This window comes from Ranitomeya variabilis, chromosome 5 (assembly GCF_051348905.1).
Source record: "Ranitomeya variabilis isolate aRanVar5 chromosome 5, aRanVar5.hap1, whole genome shotgun sequence".
Classification (NCBI taxonomy): Eukaryota; Metazoa; Chordata; class Amphibia; order Anura; family Dendrobatidae; genus Ranitomeya; species Ranitomeya variabilis.
The window spans coordinates 674,959,634-674,982,205 of NC_135236.1; the positions used below are offsets into that span (position 1 = coordinate 674,959,634).

At 40.8% G+C, this 22,572-nt stretch overlaps 1 protein-coding gene across 1 annotated transcript in view; it reads right to left on the minus strand.

The window, feature by feature from the left end:
* ITPR2 (inositol 1,4,5-trisphosphate receptor type 2) overlaps nt 1–22,572 on the minus strand; it is a 260,824-nt gene that overhangs the window by 159,829 nt on the left and 78,423 nt on the right. Inside the window, exons 10-21 of the mRNA XM_077266872.1 lie at nt 19,001–19,042; nt 17,052–17,203; nt 15,660–15,759; nt 15,283–15,443; nt 12,469–12,610; nt 12,215–12,376; nt 11,139–11,311; nt 10,900–11,019; nt 4,265–4,450; nt 3,785–4,036; nt 3,557–3,701; nt 1,320–1,470 (exon numbers count right to left, since the gene is read on the minus strand). Of these exons, the coding sequence (XP_077122987.1) occupies nt 1,320–1,470; nt 3,557–3,701; nt 3,785–4,036; nt 4,265–4,450; nt 10,900–11,019; nt 11,139–11,311; nt 12,215–12,376; nt 12,469–12,610; nt 15,283–15,443; nt 15,660–15,759; nt 17,052–17,203; nt 19,001–19,042 (1,786 nt within the window). The remainder of the gene's footprint in view (nt 1–1,319; nt 1,471–3,556; nt 3,702–3,784; nt 4,037–4,264; nt 4,451–10,899; nt 11,020–11,138; nt 11,312–12,214; nt 12,377–12,468; nt 12,611–15,282; nt 15,444–15,659; nt 15,760–17,051; nt 17,204–19,000; nt 19,043–22,572) is intronic.

A 22,572-nucleotide genomic window follows, 5' to 3' on the forward strand; every position in this document is an offset into this window, starting at 1 on the left:
GATGCACACTGTATGACAATCATATTTACTACATTATATTTGTATAACCGGATGCATTGTTACGTGGCGCTATATGGTACTCCTGAGTCACTTCTATATAGTGACATTACATAGCACTGTATTGTCCGATATGTGTTCCACATTTACCACTATTATAGAACTATATTACACTTTTATGTAAGCCCTGAGTAATACTATTATTTAGTAAAGGGTGGCGGTATTTTTTTAAGCACAGTTTGGCACCATTATGTGTATTATAGCGGTATTACTACATGACAGTATTCTTACAAACAAGAAGTTCTCGTCCTTTCTAACAATACAAAGTATTTTCTAGGCTTGTCTGGATCCTGGATAGAAATGAGAGAGGACAGCAATCCTCGCAGTCGCCTTATTATTCTAATGGCCTCGGATTGTTCTATGGGAGAAGTTTTACTCGGTGATCGTCTGTCGGTACAGCGAGTTTTCTCTGTAATAGAGTCTCTTTACCACATTATTCTGACACATGGATTGATTCATTTGCAGGTCTGTCTGCAGACAGCCTTCACTCGTGTCTAAAAAAATGTATAAATGTTAAAATGTAGCTGTCATAATCGCACACTGTCACCGTCGTGTCTTTAAGACGCCAAATAAAGTTTTATATCGCTCGTTACAAGAAACTGCTGGAAACTCCAATATCCTGGTGTAACGGTAGATAACCGGCTCCTCCGGACGACCAGGGGTCCGCACGCACAGTACGGAGCTGTAAAGTGTTACTGTTTGGCGGTATTATTTGGTTAATGTGCGGCTGTATGGCAGAAATCATGGGCGCTGTATGGGACTTTAATGTTTGGGAGTATATGGTAATATTATTTGTTTGCTGAATGGTAGTGTAATGGGTTGCTGTTTGGTGGAATTATTCAGGTGTTGTTTGGCAGTATTATTTCGACCCTGCAAGTTGCAGTAATTTGTTGCTGTATGGCAGTATTATTTGGTAGCTGCATGAAATTATAATGTTACTGCTTGGCAGTTTCATTTGGGTGCTGTATGGCACTGTAATAATGTTGCTGTATAGCAGTATTATTTATGCACTGTAAGGAACTGTAATGTGCTGCTATATGGCAGTATTATTTACGCACTATAAGGGACTGTAATGTGTTGCTGTATAGCAGTATTATTTACGCACTGTAAGGAACTGTAATATGTTGCTGTATAGCAGTATTATTTATGCACTGTAAGGAATGGTAATGTGTTGCCATTTCCCATTTTTCCTAGGGATAGGGGCACATATGTTATTCCAGGACTACAAAAGGAACACAATTTTATGAAAGCTTATCGGATACCTCCATCCTGAAATTTGCTGAGCCCCCCCAGGTATGGAGACATGGGGCTCTGGACGATATCCAGAATGGCCAACAGGGTCCGGGTCAGCCGGAGGAGCTCACTGAAGCTGTAGAATCCAAAGTAGATGAGATTTCGAGCCAAGTGGACCACCTGCAGGAGAACAAAGAGGGTTCACATTCACACTGGCGATGGCTTAAAGGGAAATATTCTAGTATTTATTAGTGGGTGCCAACATGTAGTCCTGCGGTGTTACCTAAAACCTGAGCGCTAACAGAAATCCAGCAGAACTTGTATAGAGCTGGACATAGCAGGAAGATGCAACCTGAGAGCGATCAGAAACCAGCAGAACTCTCGTATAGAGCTGGACTTGGCCGAAATATGAAACCTGAGAGCTATCAGAAATAAAGCAGAACTTGTATAGAGCTGGACTTGGCCGAAATATGAAACCTGAGAGCTATCAGAAATAAAGCAGAACTTGTATAGAGCAGGACATAGCAGGAAGATGGAACCTGAGAGCGATCAGAAACCAGCAGAACTTGTGTAGAGCTGGACATAGCAGGAAGATGGAACCTGAGAGCGATCAGAAACCAGCAGAACTTGTATAGAGCTGGACATAGATCTCAGATTGCATCTTCCTTCTATCAGAAATCCACCAGAACTTTTAATCAGCTGGATATAGCAGGAAGATGAAACCTGAGCGCTCAAAGAAATCCAGTAGAACTGGCAGGGAAATGCAACCAGAGAGTTAACAGAAACCCAGAAGAACTCGTATACAGCTAGGCATAGCATGAAGATGCAACCTGAGAGCTAACAGAGATCCAGCAGACCTTCTATACAGCCATTCATAGCAGGGAGCTGCAACCTGAGAGCTATCAGAAATCCAGCATAATTCCGACTATTAGATTATCTAAAACCTGAAACAAATAGGAATCCAGCAGAATTCTGAATGCAGCTGTGAATAGTCACTAAACCAAAAGAATTAAAATTTCAGGTCCTACAATCTGCCACCTAACATGTATTCAGTAGAAAAAGACCTGAGCAAATTACAAACAAGCAGGAGGCAGCAATAAATTCTGAGATTATTTTGCAAACTGAGAGCCAACAGAAATCTAGCAAAATCCTAGTTACAATTCTGCGAAGAATAGAAACAGACACAAAAAGAAAGTGATTTGAAGTTCAGAAACCTGAGAGCTAACCGGACTTCAGCAGAATTCTAAAAACACCTGAGTAAACTATGAGCAAGCAGGAGGCAGAGAGAAGATGAGAAATTGTGCACTTTGAGAGCCAATAGAAATCAAGCAAAATCATGGTTACAATTCTGTGGAAAACAGAAACAGACACAAAAAGAAGGTGATTTGAAGTTCAAAAACCTGTAAGCTAACAGGAATCCAGCAGAACTCTAAAAACACTTGAGCAAACTATGAACAAGCAGGAGGCAGAAAGAAGATGAGAAATTGTACACCTTGAGAGCCAACAGAAATCAAGCAAAAACCTGGTTACAATTCTGCGGAAAATAGAAACAAACACAAAAAGAAGGTGATTGGAAGTTCAAAAACCTGAGAACTAACTGGAATCCAGCAGAACTCTACAAACAACTGAGCAAACTCTGAACAAGCAGGAGGCAGAAAGAAGATGAGAAATTGTGCACCTTGAGAGCCAACAGAAATCAAGCAAAAACCTGGTTACAATTCTGCGGAAAATAGAAACAAACACAAAAAGAAGGTGATTGGAAGTTCAAAAACCTGAGAACTAACTGGAATCCAGCAGTACCCTAAAAACACCTGAGCAAACTATGAACAAGCAGGAGGCAGAGAGAAGATGAGAAATTGTGCAACTTGAGAGCAAACAGAAATCAAGCAAAATCCTGGTTACAATTCTGCAGAAAATAGAAACAAACACAAAAAGAAGGTGATTGGAAGTTCAAAAACCTGAGAACTAACTGGAATCCAGCAGTACCCTAAAAACACCTGAGCAAACTCTGAACAAGCAGGAGGCAGAAAGAAGATGAGAAATTGTGCACCTTGAGAGCCAACAGAAATCAAGCAAAATCCTGGTTACAATTCTGTGGAAAACAGAAACAGACACAAAAAGAAAGTGATTTGAAGTTCAGAAGCCTAAGAGCTAGCTGGAATCCAGCAGAACTCTGCAAACACCTGAGCAAACAATGAACAAGCAGGAGGCAGAGAGAAGATGAGAAATTGTGCAGAAATCTGAATGAAGCGGAAAAACGTCATACTTCAAACGTTAGTTTATTTTTCTCTTTGTCACCAAAAGGAAACGGCTGAGTCACGACTTCTTTGAGATATTCTTCGACAAACTGCATAGTGAAAGTGAACTTCTGCTTCATCTCATCTCTGGAGGAGTCGGTGCACGAGTCATATCTGAGGAGGAGGATGGAAGCGCAATAACACTTAGTTTTCAAGTATTTCTCTCCAAGAAAAAAATAAATAAATAAATCGCTCACTCGTGAATGGTAATCCGCGTAGGAATCTCTGTCCACAGCCGGGCATATTTCACCGGGACAACAGTTTCTTGGGGGTCTCTGTCCACATGTATGTGAAGCATGAGGCGGCAGAAGGAGGCGCGTAAATCATATGGGAGACCCTCGTCGGACATGCAACGTAGAATCAGATCCACCGACAGCTGCGTGGAGATCTGGTTGATGGCGAGATACTGGCGGTCAAGGCACATCCGCGCAAACAGGTTCAACTGGTACCTGGACAGGAAAGAAGAAAGCCGGGACCAGGGCACATAAAGGGGAAGTACATAATAAAATAGAGACTTTAGCTATGTTTACAGGAAGGTTCCACGGCTATCATAAATAAGGTATGCTCCTGTAGAAGTCTCGTTTTCTCAGGCGCACTACATGGCAGCACACAGGCTGCCGCTCCATGAATCTGAGATCCAAGAATCAAGGACGAAATGAATAATTAATGGGACCCACCTGTAGTAGTTTAAGACTTCTAGGTCCACTTTGGTTCCTTCCTTTGCCTCTTGTGAGAGGTGGCGAATAGCTTTTCCATGCGGCTCCTTATTACTGTCAATCCAATATAACCAAACCTCCTCCTCATCCAAGTCGTCAGACAGAACCGGGCACTCCAAGGGGTTATCCATCTGCATAGAGACCAGCCTTGAAAACAGGAGAACAACATAGCAAATTATAACGTAGGGGCAGTATTATAGTAGTTATATTCTTGTACATAGGAGCAGTATTATAGTAGTTATATTCTTGTACATAGGGGCAGTATTATAGTAGTTTTATTCTTGTACATAGTGGCAGTATTATAGTAGTTATATTCTTGTACATAGGAGCAGTATTATAGTAGTTATATTCTTGTACATAGGGGCAGTATTATAGTAGTTATATTCTTGTACATAGGGGCAGTATTATAGTAGTTATATTCTTGTACATAGGAGCAGTATTATAGTAGTTATATTCTTGTACATAGGGGCAGTATTATAGTAGTTATATTCTTGTACATAGGGGCAGTATTACAGTAGTTATATTCCTGCACATAGGAGCAGTATTATAGTAGTTATATTCTTGTACATAGGGGCAGTATTATAGTAGTTATATTCTTGTACATAGGGGCAGTATTATAGTAGTTATATTCTTGAATATAGGAGGCAGTATTATAGTAGCTATATTCTTGTACATAGGAGCAGTATTATAGTAGTTATATTCTTGTACATAGGAGCAGTATTATAGTAGTTATATTCTTGTACATAGGGGCAGTATTATAGTAGTTATATTCTTGTACATAGGGGCAGTATTATAGTAGTTATATTCTTGTACATAGGGGCAGTATTATAGTAGGTATATCCTTGTACATAGGGGGCAGTATTATAGTAGTTATATTCTTGTACATAGGGGGCAGTATTATAGTAGTTATATTCTTGTATATAGGAGCAGTATTATAGTAGTTATATTCTTGTACATAGGGGCAGTATTATAGTAGTTATATTCTTGTACATAGGGGCAGTATTATAGTAGTTATATTCTTGTACATAATGGCAGTATTATAGTAGTTATATTCTTGTATATAGGAGCAGTATTATAGTAGTTATATTCTTGTACATAGTGGCAGTATTATAGTAGTTATATTCTTGTACATAGTGGCAGTATTATAGTAGTTATATTCTTGTATATAGGAGCAGTATTATAGTAGTTATATTCTTGTACATAGGGGCAGTATTATAGTAGTTATATTCTTGTACATAGGGGCAGTATTATAGCAGTTATATTCCTGTACATAGGGGGCAGTACTATAGTAGTCATATTCTTATACACAGGGGCAGTATTATAGTACTTATATTCTTGTACATAGGGGCAGTATAATAGTAGTTATATCCTTGTACAAAGGGGCAGTATTATAGTAGTTATATTCTTGTACATAGGGGCAGTATTATAGTAGTTATATTCTTGTACATAGGGGCAGTATTATAGTAGTTATATTCTTGTACATAGGGGCAGTATTATAGTAGTTATATTCTTGTACATAGGAGCAGTATTATAGTAGTTATATTCTTGTACATAGGAGGCAGTATTATAGTAGTTATATCCTTGTACATAGGGGCAGTATTATAGTAGTTATATTCTTGTACATAAGGGCAGTATTATAATAGTTATATTCTTGTACATAGGAGCAGTATTATAGTAGTTATATTCTTGTACATAGGAGCAGTATTATAGTAGTTATATTCTTGTACATAATGGCAGTATTATAGTAGTCATATTCTTGTACATAGGAGCAGTATTATAGTAGTTATATTCTTGTACATAGGAGCAGTATTATAGTAGTTATATTCTTGTACATAGGAGCAGTATTATAGTAGTTATATTCTTGTACATAATGTCAGTATTATAGTAGTTATATTCTTGTATATAGGAGCAGTATTATAGTGGTTATATTCTTGTACATAGGGGCAGTATTATAGTAGTTATATTCTTGTATATAGGGGCAGTATTATAGTAATTATATTCTTGTATATACGAGCAGTATTAGTGCTTATATTCTTGTACATAGGAGCAGTATTATAGTAGTTATATCCTTGCACATAGGGGCAGTATTATAGTAGTTATATTCTTGTACATAGGGGCAGTATTATAGTAGTTATATCCTTGTACATAGGGGGCAGTATTATAGTAGTTATATTCTTGTACATAGGGGGCAGTATTATAGTAGTTATATTCTTGTATATAGGAGCAGTATTATAGTAGTTATATTCTTGTACATAGGGGCAGTATTATAGTAGTTATATTCTTGTACATAGGGGCAGTATTATAGTAGTTATATTCTTGTACATAATGGCAGTATTACAGTAGTTATATTCTTGTACATAGGAGCAGTAATATAGTAGTTATATTCTTGTACATAGTGGCAGTATTATAGTAATTATATTCTTGTACATAGTGGCAGTATTATAGTAGTTATATTCTTGTATATAGGAGCAGTATTATAGTAGTTATATTCTTGTACATAGGGGCAGTATTATAGTAGTTATATTCTTGTACATAGGGGCAGTATTATAGCAGTTATATTCCTGTACATAGGGGGCAGTACTATAGTAGTCATATTCCTATACACAGGGGCAGTATTATAGTACTTATATTCTTGTACATAGGGGCAGTATAATAGTAGTTATATCCTTGTACATAGGGGCAGTATTATAGTAGTTATATTCTTGTATATAGGGGCAGTATTATAGTAGTTATATTCTTGTACATAGGGGCAGTATTATAGTAGTTATATTCTTGTACATAGGGGCAGTATTATAGTAGTTATATTCTTGTACATAGGGGCAGTATTATAGTAGTTATATTCTTGTACATAGGGGCAGTATTATAGTAGTTATATTCTTGTACATAAGGGCAGTATTATAATAGTTATATTCTTGTACATAGGAGCAGTATTATAGTAGTTATATTCTTGTACATAGGAGCAGTATTATAGTAGTTATATTCTTGTACATAATGGCAGTATTATAGTAGTTATATTCTTGTACATAGGAGCAGTATTATAGTAGTTATATTCTTGTACATAGGAGCAGTATTATAGTAGTTATATTCTTGTACATAATGTCAGTATTATAGTAGTTATATTCTTGTATATAGGAGCAGTATTATAGTGGTTATATTGTTGTACATAGGGGCAGTATTATAGTAGTTATATTCTTATACATAGGGGCAGTATTATAGTAGTTATATTCTTGTACATAGGAGCAGTATTATAGTGGTTATATTCTTGTACATAGGGGCAGTATTATAGTAGTTATATTCTTGTACATAGGGGCAGTATTATAGTAGTTATATTCTTGTACATAGGGGCAGTATTATAGTAGTTATATTCTTGTACATAGGGGCAGTATTATAGTAGTTATATTCTTGTACATAGGGGCAGTATTATAGTAGTTATATTCTTGTACATAGGGGCAGTATTATAGTAGTTATATTCTTGTACATAGGAGCAGTATTATAGTAGTTATATCCTTGTACATAGGGGCAGTATTATAGTAGTTATATTCTTGTACATAGAGGGCAGTATTATAGTAGTTACATTCTTGTACATAGGGGCAGTATTATAGTAGTTATATTCTTGTACATAGGGGCAGTATTATAGTAGTTATATCCTTGTACATAGGGGCAGTATTATAGTAGTTATATTCTTGTACATAGAGGGCAGTATTATAGTAGTTATATTCTTGAATATAGGGGCAGTATTATAGTAGTTATATTCTTGTACATAGGGGCAGTATTATAGTAGTTATATTCTTGTACATAGGAGCAGTATTATAGTAGTTATATTCTTGTACATAGGGGGCAGTATTATAGTAGTTATATTCTTGTATATAGGAGCAGTATTATAGTAGTTATATTCTTGTACTTGTACATAGGGGCAGTATTATAGTAGTTATATTCTTGTACATAGGAGCAGTATTATAGTAGTTATATTCTTGTACATAGTGGCAGTATTATAGTAGTTATATTCTTGTACATAGTGGCAGTATTATAGTAGTTATATTCTTGTATATAGGAGCAGTATTATAGTAGTTATATTCTTGTACATAGGGGCAGTATTATAGTAGTTATATTCTTGTACATAGGGGCAGTATTATAGTAGTTATATTCTTGTACATAGGGGGCAGTATTATAGTAGTTATATTCTTGTACATAGGGGCAGTATAATAGTAGTTATATCCTTGTACATAGGGGCAGTATTATAGTAGTTATATTCTTGTATATAGGGGCAGTATTATAGTAGTTATATTCTTGTACATAGGGGCAGTATTATAGTAGTTATATTCTTGTACATAGGGGCAGTATTATAGTAGTTATATTCTTGTACATAGGGGCAGTATTATAGTAGTTATATTCTTGTACATAGGGGCAGTATTATAGTAGTTATATTCTTGTACATAGGAGCAGTATTATAGTAGTTATATTCTTGTACATAGGAGCAGTATTATAGTAGTTATATTCTTGTACATAGGAGCAGTATTATAGTAGTTATATTCTTGTACATAGGAGCAGTATTATAGTAGTTATATTCTTGTACATAGGAGGCAGTATTATAGTAGTTATATCCTTGTACATAGGGGCAGTATTATAGTAGTTATATTCTTGTACATAAGGGCAGTATTATAATAGTTATATTCTTGTACATAGGAGCAGTATTATAGTAGTTATATTCTTGTACATAGGAGCAGTATTATAGTAGTTATATTCTTGTACATAATGGCAGTATTATAGTAGTTATATTCTTGTACATAGGAGCAGTATTATAGTAGTTATATTCTTGTACATAGGAGCAGTATTATAGTAGTTATATTCTTGTACATAGGAGCAGTATTATAGTAGTTATATTCTTGTACATAATGGCAGTATTATAGTAGTTATATTCTTGTACATAGGAGCAGTATTATAGTAGTTATATTCTTGTACATAGGAGCAGTATTATAGTAGTTATATTCTTGTACATAGGAGCAGTATTATAGTAGTTATATTCTTGTACATAGGGGCAGTATTATAGTAGTTATATTCTTGTACATAGGGGCAGTATTATAGTAGTTATATTCTTGTACATAGGGGCAGTATTATAGTAGTTATATTCTTGTATATAGGGGCAGTATTATAGTAATTATATTCTTGTATATACGAGCAGTATTAGTGCTTATATTCTTGTACATAGGAGCAGTATTATAGTAGTTATATCCTTGTACATAGGGGCAGTATTATAGTAGTTATATTCTTGAATATAGGGGCAGTATTATAGTAGTTATATTCTTGTACATAGGGGCAGTATTATAGTGGTTATATTCTTGTACATAGGGGCAGTATTATAGTAGTTATATTCTTGTACATAGGGGCAGTATTATAGTAGTTAAATTCTTGTACATAGGAGCAGTATTATAGTAGTTATATCCTTGTACATAGGGGCAGTATTATAGTAGTTATATTCTTGTACATAGAGGGCAGTATTATAGTAGTTACATTCTTGTACATAGGGGCAGTATTATAGTAGTTAAATTCTTGTACATAGGAGCAGTATTATAGTAGTTATATCCTTGTACATAGGGGCAGTATTATAGTAGTTATATTCTTGTACATAGAGGGCAGTATTATAGTAGTTACATTCTTGTACATAGGGGCAGTATTATAGTAGTTATATTCTTGTACATAGGAGCAGTATTATAGTAGTTATATTCTTGTACATAATGGCAGTATTATAGTAGTTATATCCTTGTACATAGGGGCAGTATTATAGTAGTTATATTCTTGTACATAGAGGGCAGTATTATAGTAGTTACATTCTTGTACATAGGGGCAGTATTATAGTAATTATATTCTTGTACATAGGAGCAGTATTATAGTAGTTATATTCTTGTACATACAAGCAGTATTATAGTAGTTATATTCTTGTACATAGGAGCAGTATTATAGTAGTTATATTCTTGTACATAGGAGCAGTATTATAGTAGTTATATTCTTGTAGATAGGAGCAGTATTATAGTAGTTATATTCTTGTACATAGGGGCAGTATTATAGTAGTTATATCCTTGTACATAGGAGCAGTATTATAGTAGTTATATTCTTGTACATAGGGGCAGTATTATAGTAGTTATATTCTTGTACATAGGGGCAGTATTATAGTAGTTATATTCTTGTACATAGGGGCAGTATTATAGTAGTTATATTCTTGTACATAGGGGCAGTATTATAGTAGTTATATTCTTGTACATAGGAGCAGTATTATAGTAGTTATATTCTTGTACATAGGAGCAGTATTATAGTAGTTATATTCTTGTATATAGGGGGCAGTATTATAGTAGTTATATTCTTGTACATAGGAGCAGTATTATAGTAGTTATATTCTTGTACATAGGGGCAGTATTATAGTAGTTATATTCTTGTACATAGGAGCAGTATTATAGTAGTTATATTCTTGTACATAGGAGCAGTATTATAGTAGTTATATTCTTGTATATAGGGGGCAGTATTATAGTAGTTATATTCTTGTACATAGGGGCAGTATTACAGTAGTTACATACTAGTAAATGGGAGAATACCATAAAACCTACTTTGTCTGGATGAGGATATCTGCATTTCCAGGGCTGAGCATAAATTTGCAGATCAGCTCTTGAGTCACAGGGATTGCGGTGGTGTTGGATACACACAGATCTGACAGATAATCCAGGAACCTGCGGGGTGCACACAGTATCGCCCTTTATAGTCATCCCGTACTATAACTCCACAGGACAATGACAGTGATGCACAGATATACACGACGCTATAATACATGAATCAGATGATCTCTGACCTCGGTTCTCGGTTCCTTCTTAATAAGTTGACAAACGTTTCGATCTCTTTGGCGGTGATGTGCTTCTCCAGCAGTTTGCGGTTGTTGTGCAGCAGAGCTGTGATTGTGTCCTCCGCCAGGATATCGTATCCGATCTGTGATTGCATGACGCAGAAATGCTTGGCGATGTATTCCTGGATGTGGAGACACCAGAGGTGAGAGTATAAGAGCAGATCACCGAATATCCCACTGCCCCTCACACAGCGAGAAGACTAAAGACAGAGCTCCGACCCCGGGGGCAACAATCCCGACATGTACCAGATACAGCCGAACCTGTGATGTGCAACGTAACAAGACACATGACCGGGAGGAAAGAGAAGGACAAAGAAGAATTGTATAAAGTGGAAATAAAGAAGTAATTCAAAGTACTTACTACACATCACTTATGCTGTACTCATCCTGTATTATACTCCAGAGCTGCACTCACTATTCTGCTGGTGCGGTCACTGTGTACATACATTACATTACTGATCCTGAGTAACATCCTGTATTATACCCCAGAGCTGCACTCACTATTCTGCTGGTGCAGTCACTGTGTACATACATTACATTACTGATCCTGAGTAACATCCTGCATTATACTCCAGAGCTGCACTCACTATTCTGCTGGTGCGGTCACTGTGTACATACATTACATTACTGATCCTCAGTTACATCCTGTATTATACTCCAGAGCTGCACTCACAATTCTGCTGGTGCAGTCACTGTGTACAAACATTACATTACTGATCCTGAGTTATATCCTGTATAATACCCCAGAGCTGCACTCACTATTCTGCTGGTGCAGTCACTGTGTACATACATTACATTACTGATCCTGAGTTACCTCCTTTATTATACCCCAGAGCTGCACTCACTATTCTGCTGGTGCAGTCACTGTGTACATACATTACATTACTGATCCTGAGTTACATCCTGTATTATACCGCAGAGCTGCACTCACTATTCTGCTGGTGCAGTCACTGTGTACATACATTATACTACTGATCCTGAGTCACATCCTGCATTACACCGCAGAGCTGCACTGTGCTGATTACCTGGTTCTTGCGATAGTCCTGTTGTGAGTGTCTTAGGACCCGATAACAGAGCCGGAGGATATACTTGTACGGTGCATATCTCTGGTCTCCCAGATCTTCAAGCCGAAGCATGGAGCCTTCACCAGCCTTGTCTTTAAATGGAGCCTTCAAAATGCCAAAAATCTGTAGACCCCAAAAATTATAAATAAAAAATAGCTAAGCATAAAGAATTTACGTGTATTATTTTCAGACAAGCTGGTCTTAGACTTTGTCACCTGTGCTAAAATATTCTGCTCCCTCATTAACTTTTGTCGCTCTCGGTTGGGTTTGGTGACCACAACATCCAGCACTTCTTGACCGTTATTTGGAACTCCAGCCACAAAAAATATCAGATCCTCTAGAAGTTTTGTAACAAATCTGAAAAGGACAAAGCCACAATAACTAAGGGGTGCCCCAAAGTTCATACTCCACAGGACAGGATAAAGTATCACATTTCACCCCAGGATATAAAAGTACTTAGACAAGTAAAAGGGCAGTTTGACCCTTTGGCCTCAGCAACTTTCAATAGTTTGTTAAATCTGGGAAAGTCTGTTGCTGGCTCTGGCACCAAAACAGGAAAGATTAATTTTTCTGTATTAAATATATCAGATAATTAAATAGACTATCAAGATTATTTTTCACCCTAGGATAAAAGGGTACTTGGGAGAGAAGGATGATGTAATCAACTGGCTAGTTAAACTGAGTATTGCTATATTTCTAGCTCTGGCACTATAAAGGACAACATGAAAGTGAGATTTCACAATAATTTTTCACACTAAGATACAAGTTTGCATGTAACCTAGAAATGTTAAATTTGTATCCTAATAGTGGACTTGATTCCTAGAATTGGGAATTATGATGTGAACCTTTGGCATGGGCACCTCTTCATGGTTCTGAAGAAAGTTGAACTCTTTTCTCTATAGTATACAGCACATCTCGAAGTAGAATTTTCTAAATAATTTTTCACTTTGGGATATAAGGGTACTTAGAAGGGAAGTGAGTTGTGTCCCCTTGGTCAGGGTAATTCTTCAGTTTCCTACATTTATACAGTTGGTTTATCCCTTGCCACATTATGGAAACCAAAAAGAGGACAGATGACCCCAACATTTCTTGCATTGTATATATCACACCTCTGGACAGAGATTTCAAGGAGATTTTCCACCCTAGGATTCAAAGGTACTTGGGAGGGAAATGTGATGTGACACTTTGGCCTACGCAACTCTTTTTGGATTCCTACATTTCTGCAGCAATTTGTTCAGCATTTAGCTTGTTATGTCACTAAAAAAAGGAAAATCCCAAACTGCCTCTCCACTGCATACAGCACATCTCCAAATAGAGTTTCAAGATGATTTTGACCATTTTAAACAAGGTTTCTTGGGGAGAAAGGGTAAGGTGACCTTTCGGCCAGGGCAACTCTTCATCATTTTCTAACTTTCTGGAGACAGTTGAGCCTGTAATTGTTTACTAAAAAAAGGAAGGAAAATCCCAACCTTTCTGTCCACTACGTAGATCACACCTCTAATTATAGATATCTAGATGTTTTTTCATCTTAGGATTCAAAGGTACTTGGGAGGGAAGCGAAATGCAGCCATTTGGCCTGGCCAACTCTTTAGCGTTTCATAAATTTTTGCTAATAGTTGAGCTCTTAGTTAATTCTGACACTAAAAAGTGAAAGGGCAACCACATCTCTATTCTCTACAGTATATAATACACCTCTACATAGGAATCTCAAAATTATTTTTTCATCCTAGGATACAAGGCTACTTGGAATAGATGAGTGACATGACTCCATGGCCTGGATATCTCTTCATGGTTTCCTACATTTCTGCAGTTAGTTCATCCTTTGCCCCATTAAGGCACCAAAAGGAGGAAAAACAACCCCAACATTTCTTTGTATTGCGTTTATCACACCTCTAAATAGAGATATCAAGATGATTTTCACCCTATGAGTCAAAGATACTTGGGAAGGAAATGTGAGGAGAACATTTGGCCAGGGCAACTCTTCATAGTTTCCTATATTTCTGTACTTTGGTCAGTCCTTAGCTGGTTATGGCGCCAAAAAGAAGGACAATCCCAAAACACCCCTACACTGTATATGTCACACCTCTAATCGGTGTTTCTTGATGATTTTTCACCATAGGATACCAGGTTACTTAGAAGGGAAGGGTTTCCCCCTTTGACAAGGGCAACTCTTCGTCGTATCCTAAAGTTCTGCAGATAGTTGAACGTTTACCTGTTTCTTGCCCCCCAAAAAGTAAGGATTACCCCAACCTTTCTATTTATTATACATTTCACATCCCTAAACAGAGATTTCAAGATGATTTTCACCCTAGGATACAAGGGTACTTAGGAAAGAAGGCTTATGTTACTCATTGGACTAGATTTCCTACATTTTTACAGGCGGTTGAACCTTTTGCTTTTTGGCACCAAAAAGTGAGAGAACGAACCCAATCATTCTATGTATTGTATATATTACATCTCTAAATATAAAATACAAGATTAATTTTCACCCAAGGGTACAAGGGTACTTGGGAAGGCAAAGTGATCTTACCCATTGGACTGGTTAACTTTTGGTGGATTGCTATATTTCTGTAGAAGGTTAGTTCTGGCAGCAATAAGAGGGGAATTACTCAAACCTCTCTACTGTATATTTCCTACCTCTATATAGAAATTTCTAGATGTTTTTTCAACATTTTGGGGAATATTGTGAAAATAAGCTTCTATATTGCTTCTTTAGCCAAAAGAAAAGTTTGTAAAATTCATAGGTATTATACTGCTCGCTCCCAAAGTTAGATGTGTGCTGTCATGTGGACTGTTCTACCTCAGTGTAAGTGATATCCCCCTGAGCACCAATCAACCTTGGTATAGAAAAAAAAGATAATATTTCAATGTGGTCAATGATGGTGGCAACTTTCTGACCTCAGTTCCAGTAGGAACAGCTGCTCTGAGGCACAAACTGCTGCTCTGACAAATTAAATTCTGGGCCGACTATATAATTAGGAGGACGTGAGCCTATCTGGAGCCGAGCGGCGCAGACAGAATATCCGGACCTCCGCTCGTTCTGTGTGATGGTTCCATATTCCAACTTCTTCACCGTCGACGCTAAAACCTTATTGGCGTCATTAGCGAAATCCAAATCTCGAACTTCACTAAGAGGAACGGAAATGATGGCGAAGGCTTCCTTGTCCTCTTTGGTCTGACAGGTTCCGATCTGAAAAAAACATCCACAAAAAAAAAAATCAACAGAAATAAACTAATAAAAATAAAAATTACAACAAAAAATAAATAAAATAATAATATATAATAAAATAATAAGAACAAATCATTTTTATTATTCTCTAGGCGCGACAATCTGATTATTTTTCGCCTTGTGACCACTCGTAAGCGAGGGCCGGTGATCCTGCAGTGGCCTGGACATGACCCGTACCTTCAGCATAACCGGCCTTTCCTCATCCGTATCGATGGGTATACTGGTGCTGGTGACCCAGGTGTTCGTACACAGATGTCGCAGCCGCACGTAAGAATTCCTGCACATAACGATAATTCAGCAAAGGGTTAGGAAAGAAAGGAAGAGTGACGAGAAAGAAAGAAAGAAAGAAAGAAAGAAAGAAAGAAAGAAAGAAAGAAAGAAAGAAAGAAAGAAAGAAAAAGAAGAAAAAAAAGAAAAAGGGAAGGAAAAAGAAATAAGGAAAGAAATAAAAAAGAAAAGAAAAAGAAAGAAAGAAAAAAAAGAAAGAAAGAAAAAAGGGAAGGAAAAAGAAATAAGGAAAGAAAGAAAGAAAGAAAGAAGAAAAGAAAAAGAAAAAGAAAGAAAAAGAAAGAAAGAAAGAAAAAAAAAGAAAAAGAAAGAAAGAAGAAAAAAGTAAGAAAGAAAAAAGGGAAGGAAAAAAATAAGGAAAGAAAGAAAGAAAGAAAGAAAGAAGAAAAGAAAAAGAAAGAAAGAAAGAAAGAAAGAAGAAAAAAGTAAGAAAGAAAAAAAGAAAGAAAAAAGGGAAGGAAAAAAATAAGGAAAGAAAGAAGAAAAGAGAAATAAGAAAGAAGAAAAGAAAAAGAAAGAGAGAAAGAAAGACGAAAAGAAGAAAATAAAAAGAAAGAAAAAATAAAAGGAAGGAAGGGAAAGAAAGAAAGAAAGAAAGAAAGAAAGAAAGAAAGAAAAGAAAGAAGAATAGAGAAAGAAAGAAAGAAAGAAAGAAAGAAAGAAAGAAAGAAAGAAAGAAAGAAAGAAGAAAAAATAAAAGGAAAGAAGGAAAAGGGGAAGGAAAACAAGAAGGAAGCAAGGAAAGAAAAAAAGAAAGAAAGGAAAAAAGGAAAAGGAAAGGGAAAAAACAGAATGAGAGAAGGAAAGATTCCCTCCTGCATGTACTCCTCAGAGCTCCCTCTAGTGGTGGCTGTAAGCACAACTCACACCTCTGGCCACACCCCAGAGGAGCACAACTCACACCCCTGATCCCATCTGGCCCCACCCCTGAGGAGTACACCCTTTCACCTCTGGTCTCAACCCTGAGCACAAACCTCACCACTGACCACACCCCTGAGCACAGCCCTCACATCCGGCCAACATTTTTGAGGAACACAGCCCTCACATCTGGCCACACCCCTGAGGAACACAGCCCTCACGTTTGGCCACACCCGAGGAACACAGCCCTCACCACTGGCCACACCCCTGAGGAGCACAGCCCTCACCACTGGCCACACCCCTGAGGAGCACAGCCCTCACCACTGGCCACACCCCTGAGGAGCACAGCCCTCACCACTGGCCACACCCCTGAGGAGCACAGCCCTCACCACTGGCCACACCCCAGAGGAGCACAACCCTCACCTCGGCACCAGGCAGTCCGCTCTCTGTAGGGTGGTGGCATCCAACTCAAAGAGAGACGCGATATCGTTCCCGTGGGGCACTGACACCAGTGTGAACATGATCTTCTCCCCCGCAGGCCACTTCCTTTTGGACACTGGTATCTCACCTTCTCTCTAGAAGGGACACGGAAATGTGAAAATAATGTAATTCATCTCTGTAACAATGGTACTCGCCTAGACAATCCTCTGTGAGCTCAACATTCCCTGCACTGACACACTGTAACAAACCCTCCGCTCAGGCTTCTCATTCACTGACAGCAAGCAGAGATGATGAAAATGAGGATTACATTTAATGCATTTTTAGTTGCTGTTTTTCATTTTATTCCTGCATTTTCCTGAATTAACAGGACAGGCCGGTGAGCGGGGGCGGCAGGAGCAGTTCGGGGTAGCGGGGGTCTCAGAGGACAAGTGCGTTAATTCCTCCGCTCCCGCTGGAAACCCCTGTGCAGACTCGCGCTTCCACGAACACCTCGGTTATTGACTCACGCGTGAGTCATCTCCATTTTTAGCGGAGACATCACGCTCCGGCTCTCGAGACGCCTTGGAAGACGCAGCCGACGTGCTGCCCGCGCTGACTCATGCCCGCGGGCAGCGGAGGAGTGGGCAGCTTCACCGCGACTGAGAGCGAACATTGTCCCAGAAAGATTAACCATCGATGAGACTGCTGGATCCTAAACCGCAGCTGCCCCAAATATCAGAAAATATCATTCTGGGTCAATTAAATAAGAGCTATTGTTCCCTGTTATCAGCCATTTACGAAATGAGTGCAAAAAACCTCACCCCCCCCATGATCACTGCAAGATCTCCACTGCTCAGAGCCGGTGACATCTCCACCTATATGTGTGACCGATCCGAGGCTCCTTTAAGAAATGGAAGTGTGAAGTTTCGCTGCGGCTGTCACTGCTGCGGCGAAACATTAGATCTCTAGAGAGGCACAAAATAAGGAATCTGTGCTGCGGCCAGATGGCACCGAGCAGCGGGGACACAAAGAGGCTCTGTGAGGCTGAGAGGAGCGCGCGACGATACGGTGAACGCACCGACACTGCAGACAGCGAGGACGGTCGCCACATATACGAGTATATACAGCACAGAGATGGGCACACGTCCTCCGCGCTCCTCAGCCATGATTCATTACTGATCCTGAGTTACATCCTGTATTATACCACCCCAGAGCTGCACTCACTATTCTGCTGGTGCAGTCACTGTGTACATACATTACATTACTGATCCTGAGTTACATCCTGTATTATACTCCAGAGCTGCACTCACTATTCTGCTGATGCAGTCACTGTGTACATACATTACATTACTGATCCTGAGTTACATCCTGTATTATACTCCAGAGCTGCACTCACTATTCTGCTGATGCAGTCACTGTGTACATACATTACATTACTGATCCTGAGTTACATCCTGTATTATACCCCAGAGCTGCACTCACTATTCTGCTGGTGCAGTCACTGTGTACATACATTACATTACTGATCCTGAGTTACATCCTGTATTATACTCCAGAGCTGCACTCACTATTCTGCTGGTGCAGTCACCGTGTACATACATTACATTACTGATCCTGAGTTACCTCCTGTATTATACCCCAGAGCTGCACTCACTATTCTGCTGTTGCAGTCACTGTGTACATACATTACATTACTGATCTTGAGTTACATCCTGTATTATACTCCAGAGCTGCACTCACTATTCTGCTGGTGCAGTCACTGTGTACATACATTACATTATTGATCCAGAGTTACATTCTGCATTCTATCCCAAAGCTGCACTCACTATTCTGCAGGTTCAGTCACTGAGTACATACATTACATTGCTCCAGAGCTGCAGTCACTATTCTGCACAGTTGTACAGGCAGGTTATCTTTATACAAGAATGGTATATTAATAATTTTGGACTTACTGTAACTTTTCCGTCACTGACATCCCGATAATCTGGGTTGATCTGAAACAGAAAATGAAGTTTTATTACTTGTAATTTAGATGTAATATTCCACATCGCACTTATCCCTGCAGCGCTGATAAAAATGTCTATTAGTCGCCCCATAATCCGGCAACATGTGATCCTGCACGGCTGCTCGCACTAGGGGGCGCAAATCATTCAGAAAAAGCGGAGAAACCTTCCTTCTAGTTATTAGTCTCCATGTATATAAAGCAAAGTGGCCACAGACCGCCCAACACAGTGACGGCCACAGACCGCCCAACACAGTGACGGCCACAGACCGCCCAACACAGTGACGGCCACAGACCGCTCAACACAATGACGGCCACAGACCTCCCAGCACAGTGAAGGCCACAGACCGCCCAAAACAATGACGGCCACAGAGCTCCCAGCACAGTGACGGCCACAGACCGCCCAACACAGTGACGGCCACAGACCGACCAACACAGTGACGGTCACAGATCGCCCAATACAGTGACGGCCACAGACCGACAAACACAGTGACGGCCACAGGCCGACAAACACAGTGATGGCCACAGACCGCTCAACACAATGACGGCCACAGACCGCTCAACACAATGACGGCCACAGACTTCCCAGCACAGTGAAGGCCACAGACCGCCCAAAACAATGACGGCCACAGACCTCCCAGCACAGTGATGGCCAAAGACCGCCCAACACAGTGACGGCCACAGACCGCCCAACACAGTGACGGCCACAGACCGCTCAACACAATGACGGCCACAGACCTCCCAGCACAGTGAAGGCCACAGACCGCCCAAAACAATGACGGCCACAGAGCTCCCAGCACAGTGACGGCCACAGACCGACCAACACAGTGAGGGCCACAGACCGCCCAACACAGTGAGGGCCACAGACCGACCAACACAGTGACGGTCACAGATCGCCCAATACAGTGACGGCCACAGACCGCCCAACACAGTGAGGGCCACAGACCGCCCAACATAGTGACGGCCAAAGAGCTCCAACAGTGACGGCCACAGATATCCAACACATTGACGGCCACAGGCTGCCCAACACAGTGACGGCCACAGACCTCCCAACACAGTGACGGCCACAGACCTCAAACACAGTGACAGCCACAGACCTCAAACACAGTGACGGCCACAGACCTCCCAACACAGTGACGGCTACAGACTGCCTAACAAAGTGACAGCCACAGACCTCCAACACAGTGACGGCCACAGAACTCCAACACAGTGACGGCCTCATACCGCCCAACACAGCGACGGCCACAGACCGCCCAACACAGTGACGGCCACAGACCGCCCAACACAGAGACGGCCACAGACCGCCCAACACAGTGACGGCCACAGACCGCCCAACACAGTGACGGCCACAGACCGCCCAAAACAATGACGGCCACAGACCTCCCAGCACAGTGACGGCCACAGACCGCCCAACACAGTGACGGTCACAGATCGCCCAATACAGTGACGGCCACAGACCGACAAACACAGTGACGGCCACAGACCGACAAACACAGGGACGGCCACAGACCGACCAACACAGTGACGGCCACAGACCTCAAACACAGTGACGGCCACAGACCTCAAACACAGTGACGGCCACAGACCTCCCAACACAGTGACGGCTACAGACTGCCTAACAAAGTGACAGCCACAGACCTCCAACACAGTGACGGCCACAGAACTCCAACACAGTGACGGCCTCATACCGCCCAACACAGTGACGGCCACAGACCGCCCAACACAGTGATGGCCACAGACCGCCCAACACAGTGACGGCCACAGACCGCTCAACACCGTGATGGCCACAGACCGCCCAACACAGTGACGGCCACAGACCGCTCAACACCGTGACTGCCACTGACCGCCCAACACAGTGATGGCCACAGACCTCCCAACACAGTGACGGCTACAGACCGCCAAACACAGTGACAGCCACAGACCTCCAACACAGTGACGGCCACAGAACTGCAATACAGTGACGGCCTCATACCACCCAACACAGTGACGGCCACAGACCGCCCAACACAGTGACGGTATAGACTTCCCAACACAGTGACGGCCACAGACCGCCCAACACAGTGACGGCCACAGACCGCCCAACACAGTGACGGCCACAGACCGCCCAACACAGTGACGGCCACAGACCGCCCAACACAGTGACTGCCACTGACCGCCCAAAATAGTGACGGCCACAGACCTCCCAACACAGTGACGGCTACAGACCGCCAAACACAGTGACAGCCACAGACCTCCAACACAGTGACGGCCACAGAACTGCAATACAGTGACGGCCTCATACCACCCAACACAGTGACGGCCACAGACCGCCCAACACAGTGACGGTATAGACTTCCAAACACAGTGACGGCCACAGACCGCCCAACACAGTGACCGTATAGACTTCCCAACACAGTGACGGCCACAGACCGCCCAACACAGTGACGGCCACAGACCGCGCAACACATTGACGGTCTACTTCTGAAATCCTCCAGCCGTCTCGCAGCGTTCCCCGCGCTCCTGATTCGAACAGTCAGGACATCTATCAGACTTTGCTGGAGACAGGTGTCAGTATGGACCCTCGAGAGTCCACGTGCAGCCCCCTGGGCCGGTCCAGACACCATTTTTAGCTAACACTTCGCTTTCTCAGAAACAGATATTATGAAATAATGTCCAAATGGAAATGTTCAGCGTCGTCTGATGGGAAAAGATTGACGGATTCCTAATCTCCGTCCGTACAGTGCAGAGTGCACGGCTGGTGGTCAGCGGAGACCCCCGCCCCTCACCCACCGCTGCTGCCAGTCCTACCCGCCACGTAGCATCTGATTACTGTACAGCGGAGTGACCTGGAGACACGAGCCGAGGAGAAACCAGAACAGAAGCGCTGCAGAGATCAGACAGACAAGACTCTGGGAAACAAAACCACAGTGACGGCAAAACCACAGACTCCGCTACATTATCACAAGGGACCGAGCAGACAGACTGCTCAGAAAGCCCTGTGCTATTCACCTCTACTGTGCCAAAGCCTATGTGTAACATCCTGTATTATACCCCAGAGCTGCACTCACTATTCTGCTGGTGCAGTCACTGTGTACATACATTACATTACTGATCCGGAGTTACATCCTGTGTTATACTCCAGAGCTGCACTCACTATTCTGCTGGTGCAGTCACTGTGTACATACATTACATTACTGATCCTGAGTTACATCCTGTATTATACCCCAGAGCTGCACTCACTATTCTGCTGGTGCAGTCACTGTGTACATACATTACATTACTGATCCTGAGTTACATCCTGTATTATACCCCAGAGCTGCACTCACTATTCTGCTGCTGCAGTCACTGTGTACATACATTACATTACTGATCCTGAGTTACCTCCTGTATTATACTCCAGAGCTGCACTCACTATTCTGCTGGTGCAGTCACTGTGTACATACATTACATTACTGATCCTGAGTTACATCCTGTATTATACCCCAGAGCTGCACTCACTATTCTGCTGGTGCAGTCACTGTGTACATACATTACATTACTGAT